Source organism: Ictalurus punctatus, chromosome 19, assembly GCF_001660625.3.
Source record: "Ictalurus punctatus breed USDA103 chromosome 19, Coco_2.0, whole genome shotgun sequence".
In the NCBI taxonomy this organism is placed as follows: domain Eukaryota; kingdom Metazoa; phylum Chordata; class Actinopteri; order Siluriformes; family Ictaluridae; genus Ictalurus; species Ictalurus punctatus.
This window is the reverse complement of record NC_030434.2, coordinates 4,050,457-4,063,654: the sequence shown is the minus strand read 5'-3', so window position 1 is coordinate 4,063,654 and position 13,198 is coordinate 4,050,457. Positions and strand designations below refer to the sequence as shown.

The 13,198-nt window shown below is 41.7% G+C and overlaps 1 protein-coding gene across 1 annotated transcript; it reads left to right on the top strand.

Annotated features, from left to right (window-relative positions):
- Nucleotides 1-3,370: 3,370 nt before the first annotated feature.
- On the top strand, nucleotides 3,371-12,576 carry pik3cg (phosphatidylinositol-4,5-bisphosphate 3-kinase, catalytic subunit gamma). Its single transcript, XM_017494286.3, has 11 exons — nucleotides 3,371-3,567; nucleotides 4,172-6,180; nucleotides 6,484-6,549; nucleotides 6,643-6,868; nucleotides 6,971-7,074; nucleotides 7,295-7,441; nucleotides 7,669-7,759; nucleotides 7,865-7,995; nucleotides 8,276-8,387; nucleotides 9,903-10,060; nucleotides 10,421-12,576. The coding sequence occupies exons 2-11, from the start codon at nucleotides 4,180-4,182 to the stop codon at nucleotides 10,700-10,702; spliced, it is 3,318 nt and encodes a 1,105-aa protein (XP_017349775.1). The 5' UTR covers nucleotides 3,371-3,567; nucleotides 4,172-4,179; the 3' UTR covers nucleotides 10,703-12,576.
- The last annotated feature ends 622 nt before the right edge of the window (nucleotides 12,577-13,198 follow it).

The following is a 13,198-nucleotide window of genomic DNA, read 5'->3' as shown; positions in this document are numbered from 1 at the left end:
TGCATTATATCTGACACCTAGAGGAACACTGTACAGTTGGTTATATGACTGTAAGTCATTCCCTTCAAATGCTATTGAAATTAGAAACGTGTTTAACAATGTCGTATGTAACTTTAGAGACGGTCCCTTAATTTCCACATATCCGCGAATATCGAACCTCGAACTTCACACCAACTTTATTCCAGTAGCAGGCAGCGTCAGGAGAGCCAGGTGCCCTTTACAGGCTAGTGAGGGTGTACTGGAAAGAACCCCAGGGCTATTAACAGAGTTAGGAGAGGGGGGCGGGGGGGAAACCTGAGATCAGAGTGACCTATGTCTAAACAGTTATAGAAAGGAAAGGGAATGATGTCTAATGGCACTATTTGTTATCACACATGATGATGATGTCACAGAAATGAGGAGTGTGGTTTCTTCCTCATATCATCTCAGAGAGGTTTTCTCCTCACCACCATGGCCTCTGGCTTGCTCATTAGAGATACCTTTATCCATTTAAAATGCACTAGGGCACAGGTACCCCACCTGGTCCTGGAACACATCTTTTGTGTTTTCATTGCTCTCACTTGCTCTTTTCTATGCACATCAGTCTTCCAGAATCTGAATTTGGCAATATTGTAATTAGTACTGAGTCATGTAAACATTCCCCCCAAAATAAGAAGGTTCCCCAAATCTCTCCAGAGTGATATGCCTGTATTAATCAGAAATGTGCTGCATGTAAACGCCTTTTTCAGAAACTCCACTGAAAGGAGATATACAGGTGCGTCTCCAGAAATTTGCATGTTGTGGAAATGTTCCCCTTTTCCCCCTGTAATTTAATTCAAAAAGTGGAACTTTTCATGTATTTTACATTCATTACACATAGAGTGAAATATTTCAAGCCTTTCTTTTTTTTAAAATCTCAATGATTACGGCTTACAGCTCATGGAAATCCAGTATCTCAAAATATTAGAATAAAGAATTTATTCATCCACTAGATCATCCACCAGACATGATCTCCGGGTGGACACATTGAATGTCTAAAAGAGGAAAACAGCAAATAACTTGTTTGCGCACTAGATTGTCTGCATTTATTGAATAAGAGAAAGAAAAAATGTTAAAATATGAACATAAAAATAAAACAAGTCTTTGCCAAATCACAGAAATTCTTATCTGCTGTTCTGTGACTGACATCTCTACATATGACATGTCTACGAATAACAAGAACTGTAGATCGAATTAGTACTTAGTATTCTACTAATTTAATTCCTTTAGCTGAATTTTAAAATGAAGAACCTATTGCCTGCAGTATGAAGGATGGAGGTCAGGTGCAGCACTGTCAGCTGGCATGTGTTGTGCAGACGAGACACCTGCAAAGGAAACTTGTCAAGTCTGAGATATTACAGAAATCAAAGCACGAAAGACACTGACTAGAATGCCAAATATTTATTCAAATTTCAATTCATTATGTAGCTTGCAGTCATGCAGTTAGGAAGAGTTAGATAATTAGGCAGTGTAGCCCAGGCTTTACTACGAATCATGTAGAACGTTATGAATACTGCATAATTAGCCCTAGTACTTTAGCACAACTAAACACTGGAGCCTGTAGGAAAGACTTATTCATTACCAGTTCATCACTTAGCAACTAATGTTTCCACAAATACATTAACCGCACCTGTAACCAATGACTCCTTGAATACCTTTTACCTCGAATGTGTATGCCACTGCACCTTTACATCCGGTAGTGAAAGTCAAGAAACCTAATAAACTGGCCACATTTTGCGTATTATCATAGTCTGCCTAATAATAAATCAATTATTTACATAATACAACCATTATTAAAACAGGTACACAGCCTAAATGTAATAAAATAAATATTACCATCTAGAGTATTTACATATGGTGTAAATCTAGTTGAATGTACCATGACACATTCATTCTGATTAACTGATGTCTAACCTGGCAACACAACCCATACTGTAAATTAAACATGGGGTGGCTAAACAAGAAATGACACCTTAGAAAGTGAAAACATCTTGAATATAACAACAATTTGTCTGCTGTCTTCCATTTTAAGGTTACTATAAACCAAATAAGATTCTTAAACCAATTTCTTGATATTTTCAAGCTTTCAGTTGTCTTATAATTGACAGATAATTTCGCTGGTTTCTTGAGACAAATGAGAAATGAGCAAAATTATCTGCCACTACATGTTAGCACGTTCGCCTCACACCTCCAGGGTCGGGGGTTCGAGTCCCACCGTGGCCCTGTGTGTGCGGAGTTTGCATGTTCTCCCCGTGCTGCGGGGGTTTCCTCCGGGTACTCCGGTTGCCTAGACTAAAGACATGCATGGTAGGCTGATTGGCGTGTCCAAAGTGTCTGTAGTGTGTGAGTGTGTATGTGATTATGCCCTGCGATGGATTGGCACCCTGTCCAGGGTGTACCCCGCCTTGTGCCCCGTGCTCCCTGGGATAGGCTCCAGGTTCCCTGCGACCCTCTGGGATAAGCGGTATAGAAAATGGATGGATGGACCTGCCACTACACCAAAAGTGTTTCAAGCTTGAAATGAATCAAACTGTATAGAAATAGCCCTGGGCTCTTTTGATTTACTGAACAATAAAAAAGGTTGTTGCTGTTCCTCTGTAATAATTTGTTGTCTGGAAGCTGGGGTTATTCATGGAAATTATATGGCAGCATGTCTCTCATTTCACTGTGCCAGAGTTGTGTAGGACTTACATTTGGTTTAGTGTGATCTTATAGTAGGAAATATTAGACTATACTCAAGATATTTTCACTTGCTTAGATGTCATTTTCTGCCATGCTAAGCACTAATCAGAAAGCATTGTTTAAAAAGATCATATTCTAGGCCCTACATTTGCATAACTATTATTATTATTATATATTATTTATCATATATAATCATTAGACTGTTAAATTCACCTTAATGTTCTAGTCAAATCAAGCTGCTTTTCTTTTTAACAAAAGTGAGGAAGCCGCAAGAGGCAAATTTGTTTCAATACAATCGACCAGTAGGGGGCGCCAAAGGGTAACGGCAACTCAAAGGGGACTGGTATATAAATAAATAAGCATTGCAGACACAACAGTAGTAAAAAACGAACAATAAGAAAGAAAAGAACGAAAGAAAATCGAAATTTCCTCTCACTCCGAGGGGTTTGTTGTTCTTCTTTCTCTAAATATGGACTAATGACATTACCAGTGTAAACCAAAATGGCGGAAGAGTAGACAGAACACAGTCAAGATCCTCTGACTTCATGAAACCAGTTTAGTAGAGGTACAACAGCACTGTGTGTAAAAATACATCTTCTTTTTTTAAGCAGAAACGTACAGCTCGGGAAATTTCCGGTAGCCAACGAGCGCGTGATTGTACCGAGCCACTGAACACGTCATGTTCCCCAGGGGCGGGGCTACGCGCAGGGAGACTGCGGTTTTGGGTGACAGCTCAGATGTTCTTCGTGGAAAGTTCAGAAAGCGACAGTGTTTCTTGCGCGAGTTGAATACTACTTCTTCGCATCCATGTCTCGGAATCCGTCTGTCCGGCTTCGGGGGTATAGCTGGCCCTGTGTTTGCTGAACGGTGAGTATTCACATCCTTTACACGCCGGAAGCCGAGTCCGTTACTTCCGACCTGCAGAGTTTCACAGCAAGTTTCATCTGCAGCGACATGGTTCCGTCTTTCTCAAATGGTCTCGTAAACAATTTCATAAATAAATAATTTAAAAAAAACACCCCAAGACCTCCGCGTTTGTATTGTGTAGCTCAGACAGGATGTAGGCAGATTGTTAAACCCTGTAACAGAATGTCTGGAAACAACACACTTCACAAGTTCAGATTCAGTGTGTGGACTCACATCTCAGTACTTCCTGTTTTGTGACTTCCTGTGCGTGGAGAATAAATGTACATCACCTCTGTTTGGTTAGAGATGACTGTGAGTCAGAGTTCAGCTCATTCAGTTATTTCCCTGAGCTGTAGTTTTTCACTCAGTAGTCAGTAATTAACCTGCTGTGTGAAAATGTCATAAACACACAACTTGCTTCAGGAATACTGCATTAATGACTGTTCCTAGTTTGTCGAGAGGACGTCTTGCGTTTGACCTGTTCTAGCCTTTTATATTTCACTGTAAGAGAAAGCTGTGCAGTACTGGTCTCTCTGATGAATGTTTTATCCCGACACAATTTCAGCACTGGTTATGGAGCAGCACGTTAGTGATGATGAATCGCCTGTAGTTCGTCGAGGTGACACCCGGAGGAGGAGGAGAAAAATGAAAGCGTTTACATCAAACTCATCCACAGCAATGGATCATTTAGCGTTGGAGTTTGTGCTTCCTACAACTAACAAGACGACCAAAAACCCGGACACGCTGCGGTTGGATGTGATCGGGAACTGGACAGTAGAGCAGGTGAAAGCCCAGCTGTGGCTGAGGGCAGTCACAACCAACGTGTGCCCAGAGTTCTACCAGAAATACTCCCCAGACCACTGCATCCTGCTCTACCAAAAGAAAGGGAGCTGGTATGAGATCTACGATAAGCACCAGGTGTTTCAGACCCTTGATTGCATTCGCTACTGGAAAGCTCTTAAAAAGGAGGTTGGGAAAATCTACCTGGTTCTGAGGCCACAACCCTCTGAAGAATCCATCCAGTACCAGAAATTCCTAAATCATCTAATAGGTTATGATGTCACAGATGTCAGTAACGTTCATGACGATGAGCTGGAGTTCACAAGGAGGAAGTTGCTTACAACCAGAAAAATTGAACTGGCTGACCGAGATCCCAAACTTTACTCGATGGACCCCTGGATAACCACCAAACCCTTACCCGATTACATGCTGAGTAAGGTCGCCAACAACAACATTCTAATTGTGATACACAAAGATACCTCAAGTCAGACAATAAAGGTGTCAATTGATGACACACCTTTTCAGGTTCTTCAGAGTTTCTTCATAAAGACTACCAACAAGAGGGCACTGCTCGGCATACCAGAGGACGCAGACGAATCCGATTTTGTTCTGAGGGTTTGTGGAAGAGACGAATATCTTTTTGGAAACTATCCCATCAAAGACTTCCATTGGATCAGACAGTCACTCAAAACAGGAGAAGAGATCCATTTGGTGCTCGAATCCCCACCAGACCCTGAACAAGATGTGGTCCCAAAGGAGGATTGGTCACAGGTGGACGACTGCACTGGTGTGGCCGGCACACACGAGCAATTGACTATCAATGAGAAAGACCACGAGAAGGTGTTCACCGTCTCGCTCTGGGACTGCAACCGCAAGTTCAGAGTCAAAATTCTGGGGATTGATATACCGGTCCTGCCTCGTAATTCAGATCTGATCATCTTTGTGGAGGCCAGCATTTTCCACGGGCAGCAGCTGCTAGCTCAGGAGAGGACATCCTCGAAGCCGTTCACCGAAGAAGTGCTGTGGAATACCTGGCTTGACTTCAACATTAAGATAAAAGATTTACCCAAAGGCGCCCGGCTGAATCTGCAGGTGTCATGTGGTAAAGCCCAAACGCAGACCTCGAAAGACAGCGCTTCTCACGACTGCAAGAACAAGAACCGCCTGCTCTACTACGTAAACCTGTTAGTGGTGGACCATCGGTCTTTACTCAGACAGGGTGAGTTCATCCTTCACATGTGGAAGATGCCTGAGAAAAGTGAGGATAACAGTAGCGTTAATGCAGATAAACTCACTTCTGCCACCAATCCAGACAAAACAAGTTCCATGGCAATTGCAGTGCTACTGGACAAGTATTGCTACCCAGTCGCTTTGCCTAAGAGCAGGGATTCTCGAGATGCACCAGAAATGGAAGGAGAGAGGGGGAAAAAAAGAGAGATGCCTAACCATTTGCGAAAGCAGTTTGATCAAATCGTGGCCACCGACCCTCTGCATCCACTCAGTGTGGAAGATAAGGAACTCCTCTGGCATTTCGCACATGAGTGTGTGCGGCATCCTACGGCCTACCCTAAGTTTCTTGGCTCTGTGAAATGGGGAAAACAGGAAGCCGTCATGGCCACACACCGCCTTTTAGAGAGAAGCACCGCATGGGACCAGAGCCCTCTAGACGTGGGGTTAGCTATGCAGCTATTGGACTGCCACTTTTCTGATGCAAACGTGCGTACTATGGCTGTCAGGAAGTTGGAGACTCTTGGTGACGACGATGTCCTTCGGTACCTTCTGCAGCTGGTTCAGGTAAGTCTTGTGATAGTTTAACTTTAATATCACTCCGTCGGTTTTGCATATTTAAATGTTAAACTGCCAATTCAAAATAAGCAAGAAACCCCTAGTTGGCTATTCAAATACCTCCATCTATAAAAACACTGAGTGGAACGCCTGTTTGCCGTAGTTGTCCTTCATCTGTTTTATATTTCAACTGTCATGTTTATTACTTATTTGTAAATCTCTCACGCAATTAACAAATCTAAAAAAAAAAAAATAAAAATAAAAAAAGGGAAACATTTTGTTGATTGATTAACCGTCTTAAATCTCGCCCAGGCCGTGAAGTTTGAACCCTATCACGACAGTGCACTCGCCAGGTTCCTCCTTAAGCGTGCTCTCAGGGTGAGTTGAGACTTTCTGCACACCATGGTGATATTGTACAGAAATAATGCTTTTCCTGTTTTTAAACTCTCACTCCTGGCCTTTTTTTCACAGAGCAAACGAATTGGCCATTTCCTGTTCTGGTTCTTACGGAGTGAGATAGCTCAGTCCATGCACTACCAACAGAGGTATGCGGTTATTTTAGAGGCCTACCTACGTGGCTGTGGAGATGAGATGCTCCAGGACTTCAGGAAGCAGGTGGAAATTACTGAGGCACTACAGAAGGTCACCCGTGAGGTCAAAGCCATATCTGCTGAGAAATATGACGTGTCCGCACAAGGTGATCGCCCATGCTGATAGTTTTTTTAAAATTATTATTCCATTGTTCTTATTACCTCCAATCCGTGAAGCACTTGACTTCTAATCATTTTGTGCCCTGCAGTTGTTTTTCAGATGCGCCAGAAACTGGAGAGTCTGCAAATGCAGGGTTTGCCTGAGAGCTTTAAAGTGCCATATGATCCTGGCCTGCGAGCGGGGTCACTGGTGGTAAGTCGTGGAGCGCAACAGACCTTTTTTTGTTTTAGTATTAGTGGCAGAAACGTGTCTTGTTACTCCCATGAAGCTGTATACGCTTGTCTGACAGGTTTTGTTCATTTGAAGATGCCAAAAAAAACAGACAGGAACAATATTTGAAATGAAATAAGACTGTTTAGCTTCAGACTTGTTCAGTTTACGCAGTTGGTGATGAAACTGTCACTGTTCATAGATTGAGCAATGCAAAGTAATGGCATCCAAAAAGAAACCCTTGTGGCTGCAGTTCAAGCGAGCCGACCCCACCACTTTGTCGAGCGATACCATCGGGATCATTTTCAAGGATGGAGACGACCTTCGTCAGGACATGTTAATTCTACAGGTGACGGTTACATGATGAAAACAAGCCTTCTGCACTCACACCCGTCAGAAACATTTCAGAAGAACGTGGTTTCATTTTCAGGATTCTGGAGTGAAAAGTCACAGATGAGGGATTTTTAAAAAAAACAACAACATTTTAAACATGTTTTCACAGTTTTATTTTAACAACAGCAAGAGATCATTTGTAACAGCTAACAATCTCTTTATCAAATCTTTATCCAAATGCAGATTTTGTTGATCATGGAGTCTATATGGGAGACTGAATCACTGGATCTGTCCTTACTGCCTTATGGTTGTATTTCCACTGGAAATAAAATCGGTAAGTTGATCATAAAATTCAGTTCATATTTTGTACAAGGTTCCTGTAAGTGTTTTTTACCCAAGTCGATTTAGATTACCGAGCCAGATGAATTCTCGCCCATAGGAATGATTGAGATAGTGAAGGATGCTACTACCATTGCGAACATCCAGCAGAGCACTGTGGGGAACACTGGGGCTTTTAAAGATGAAATCCTGAACCAGTGGCTTCGAGACAAATGTCTGAATGAGGACAAGGTAGGTTATTTCTGTTTGAAGTTATGACTGTTTGCGTTCGAAAGGAAGGAAACATCTATAAATGCACTTCCTGGTTGCACAGGGGGGTTTTGTCTGAGGTACTGCCTTTTATTTTAGAATAGGCGTCTGAATTAACTCAGCCGCTGGCAGGAAATGATCAGTATCACGCAGTAGTCATAGTGAATGTGTACTGTTTGCCTCCCGTGTTTGCATGGTTATGTTTGCATAATTCAAATGTGTGTAATAAAAAAAGACATTGAGGTGACTGCCCTCTCTCCAGTATCAGCAGGCCGTGGAGCGCTTTGTGTATTCCTGTGGCGGTTACTGTGTAGCAACCTACGTCCTGGGGATTGGTGATCGCCATAACGACAACATCATGATCACCGAATCTGGTAATAAAAGCATACATAACCCTCAATAGAGACCCTCAGTAGATTAAGGTTTCAGTCAGTCAGAGACAGCAGTGGTTGGAGTGGACCTGGCACATGATACCTATTTAAAAACAAACCATTTAAAAAGGTTAGTTTGCATTACTCTGTGAAAGTAATGGCAGGGCTTGCTATTGTGGGGACAATAATCAACGGTGGGGTGGTGCAGTGTGGCCTGAAGCCAAGCAGATTATTTTCCTATAAAAGTGTTTTATTATAACATGGAACGTCAATGTCGCATTAAGGGACATTTTAATAAGATAATACTCATAATTAAAACAGGTAAAAACTGAATTTTTAAATAATAGTAAATGCACGTGGTTGATTTGAATTACTCATGGGTCATATCATGCGAGTACGTTAGAGTTCAATATAAAATACAGTGTTAGGTAATGCGCTCTTCGTGACTTGATATGTCTTTACGATGCCCTAAATCTATGAAAACGGACAGGTGTATAGTCCGTAAAAGTAAATCGCAAGAGGAAGAACATCCAAGCACATCAGACGACACAAGTTCGGAAGCGGCAAAAGTTCGTACAAAGCACTCTGGATGTACAGCAAGTACATTATTTCAAATGATTTGGTGCAGAGCATGAAGCCAGCATTCGTAAAAAGACACTTGAAAACAACACACGGAAACCTGGCCACAAAACCAGTGGAACGATTCAAGGAAGGTTGTGCAGCTTCAAACAGCACTAAAAGCAGATGAGTTATAAAAACAACTCAGGTTTCCAACAAGTAAACGTTTCACTTCGCGTTAACACACTTGAGATCTCAGGGGGTACTCAAGGCAAATAATTTAGACTGAACGTTGGGAACCCCTGAATGAAAGAATGACGTCCACAGAACAAGGGAGTTCCCCTCACCAGCCTCAAAGTTTATAACACAGAAATGTGACCAAGAAACCGCAAAGTCCTCTGTCCTTACTGACCCAGCAGACTCTTTCCATAAATGATCACTGAATGGATCCTTCTAGAAAGCTTCTATATCACTATATCAGTGATTGTACATTTTATTATCATCATTATTATTTTTATTAGATTTCGTGGCGTTTCCTCCATACACATTCCTGTGTAAAGCACTACAGGAAGGACACGCGTGTTAATATACACCGATGGTTTGCCTTCGTCGTAAGTACGATTGACAGCGCTCCGGTTATAGAGAATGAATCAGCACTTTCTGACCAATCAGATTCCAGAGTGTTTTAATACAGCGCCTCATTATACACTCTTAGACAAAAGGGTTCCTTAACGGTTATTTTACTCGGCCTCTTTACATGATATTTAGTATTTATGTTTGTTCTAATTATGAGGTTCTTCGTAATCATTGATCATTTAATGAGACGTTCCATAAATGACCATGACATGATTTAAATTTTAAAAAAAGTTTCTCCTGTAGCATCTTGTTGTCGTTACCTCTTGATATATGAAAAGTAATCCTTTTTTTTTTTTTGAGGTAATAAATCTCCTGTGCTTATAGGTAACCTTTTCCACATTGATTTTGGACACATTCTTGGAAACTACAAGAGCTTTCTGGGTATAACCAAGGAGAGGGTCCCTTTTGTTTTAACACCTGACTTCCTCTATGTAATGAGCACAACAGGAAAGAAGACAAGCCAAAATTTCCTCCTGTTCCAGGTGAAGAAGCCTATTTCTGTCATCTATGATTGAATAAGTGAGATATAACTCGGCAGATCGTGCAGTCTGGCGTGTTTTATTTGCCAGTGATTACAGTGTTTAATACATTCATCAAAAACACGCTACACTTTTTAGTTACGATTTAATGTTGTGGAACATCTAAGAAAGAGAAAGCTTATGTTATAGCTGCGACAACAGTTATTCCATACACAGGATCTGTCTCTCTGCCTCTCACTCACGCTCTGTTAGAGCGAGTGCATTAATATAAGCCCATCGTTCATGTTCCGAGCTGCAACAGTAACGCACACCTTCTGATGAATATGAATGTATATTGATGTACTTGTTTTCTCTCGAATGTAGAACATCTGCGTGAAGGCCTACCTGGCTCTGCGCCATCACACCAACTTGCTTATCATCTTGTTCTCAATGATGCTGATGACTGGCATGCCCCAGCTGACCAGCAAGGAGGACATCGAGTACATTCGGGAGGCGCTGACTGTCGGGTGCACAGAAGATGTGGCTCAGAGACACTTTTTGGATCAGATTGAAATCTGCCGGGACAAGGGCTGGACGGTGCAGTTCAACTGGTTTCTACACTTGGTGCTTGGCATCAAACAAGGTGTGGAAAAACGATCAGCATAAGCTGAGTATTGTGGAACGAGACCACTAAACAGTGTTTCCAAAGAGTGTTTTATCAGCAAATTCTTCTTTATTTTCATTTGCTTCGACATTCACTTGCCTGACAGAGTTTGTGTCACTTATCCATTACAAAAACACAATGAACGTCAATTGAATGGAGGTTGGTTTAGTATAAATGCGTAGCATCGCCAGCTCTTGCTTCTGATACAAGTAGCATCTCAGACTGTTAACTCTGATGACTCATCCCAAGTTTGTTTTCATGTCAATTTTTATTATACGAAAATGAAGTGTATGCATTGTTCATTTAACACGAGGCACGTGTGACCATTAAAATTAGCTTGATAAGAGGCTCTCACTTTCAAACGATGACCTTTTACGTGAAATAATGCCGATGAGCTCACACCGAACGTCGCCGGTTCAGGGCTCGACGTTCTCGGGGGCAAAGTGCTTTCAAGATGTCAAGTTTGGTTAACTTAAACGTTCAATTTTATTGACGTCTAAACAAAACGTGTGCCTTTGGAGATGGGGTTGGACTTGTAATTGTATGTGCAAATGCACGAAGGTATGGTTATGCGTGTAAAGAGTCGGGGACCGCCAGTTTCAGTTTCCTTTTGGAAGCTCTCGTTTCCTAGCTGAGAACTAATAACACCACCTCATGAGCTCATGTGTAGCGTACAAAAGACTGCCAGACCGCTTATATTCTCTGGCCATTGGTCAATCACATTACTGCACTCTGATGAAGATGTAATCACCATTACTGTGTTCTGTTTAGGATGAAAATTACTCAGGGTTAGATACTGTTTTTGACTGAGGGTGAACTCCATGTTACCACGTAGCAAATGTCTGCCAGTTGTGCTCCTCTTAGTGCCAACCAACAGTCTAACCTGTGTTTAGGCAACAGACCCCGCCTATGGTGCTCCCCAAACCACAAAAAAAAAAAAAACCAGCTGGTCTTTAACCAGTCACTTTCACATAGCTGTTGCGAGGACACAGAACTGGGCACATTGTCATGATCTGTTAAAGCTGTTGAAGCTGCTTTATGTCCATATCCAACTCTGGACACCGGTTCGCTGTGAGATGGCAGTCTGCTTTCAGTGGCCTCGTGTGTGCATCTGCCTGTGTCCTCGTTCTTCCATCTTCCCTTTCGCTTTCGAACGCATCTGTCATTACTACTTCCCTTTTCTCAGGAAGAAGTACTCAGGGCATGGACTCTGCCTCGTGACGTGCTGCTGAGCAGCCGATCGTCTAGATAGGGAAGTGCACATAGACCCCCGGCATTGCACTCCTACACATTTCGTAAATACCCCGGATGCTAAGGCTAACCCGAAGGGAAGGATTCCGAATTGCTACGTCACTTTGCATACGTGGATGTGGAGAATTCTTCAGAATTCCACAGCTGTTAGAAAGTGGAATTATGCAAATCACCACTGGCATCACTTCATTTAGGGTTCTCTAATCTAGAATAGGGTTTTTATGCTTTTTTAAAAAAAAAAAACAATTTTTAATAATTTAACGTTTTTGTATCTGCTTCTTCCAGTCCTCAGCGAGACAAATTTGAAAGAGTAAGAATGTGACGTGGCAGGGGCACTTTACAGGCTACACACGTGAGGTCAGACTCACAACACTGGTATTAGTACTTGGCTAATAACTTGGAATGTTTGGAAATGAGCACGTGGAAAAACCTCTGACAGTACTTTCCGGGAGGAAACCACACCGATGGTCCAAAAGCGTAAGGAAGTAGAACAGTAAAAAGTGCTAAATTTGGGTGAACTGGTCAAATGAATAAATACGCTGCAACATCTGTAGGTGCCTTTGTCTATACCATATGATTTCTCTCCTGAGATCTTTAATCAATAAAGAAAGCTTTTCTGGTCAAATGTTAGACTTCGTAGAGTTAACTGTGTTCCATTGGGGCAAAGCCAGTTTTATGGACACGTGCATTTGGTGAAGTAAGCATTTTGTGTTCTTGCAATACAAATGAAATGTTATCTATTACCATTTTCAGTCTGTGTAAAGATAGTCATAAACTATCATTTTAGCAATAAGAAGCAGAAGCAGTTAATAATACCAAGGTGAATTATATTTTTGTGAAATGTTTATCAAGTATTTTGATAATGTTATGTGTCTTGATTATTTTCTGAGTAAAAACATTACCAAAGAATAATTGTTTTGTAGTAGTTTTGTTGTAAATGAAACACAGTAGGAATAGCTGAGGTCATAAGTTTACGTACAGCTTGCAGAGATACATGTGAGGGAGCACTATTACAAAAGGTGCACACATTCACTGATGTTCGGTGTGAACTGATATTACTTCGTATTATTCTCAGAAACATGTAAATATCTTATGTATCTTCTGAAGGGCAGTACTAAATAACCGGTTCAAAAGTTTACACCCCCCTGGCTCGTAATGAATCCTGTTGCCTTCCTGAGCATCATTGAATGTTTGCACCTTATGTAATAGTCGTGTACGTGTTCTTCAGTCGTCCTCAGTGTGAACAG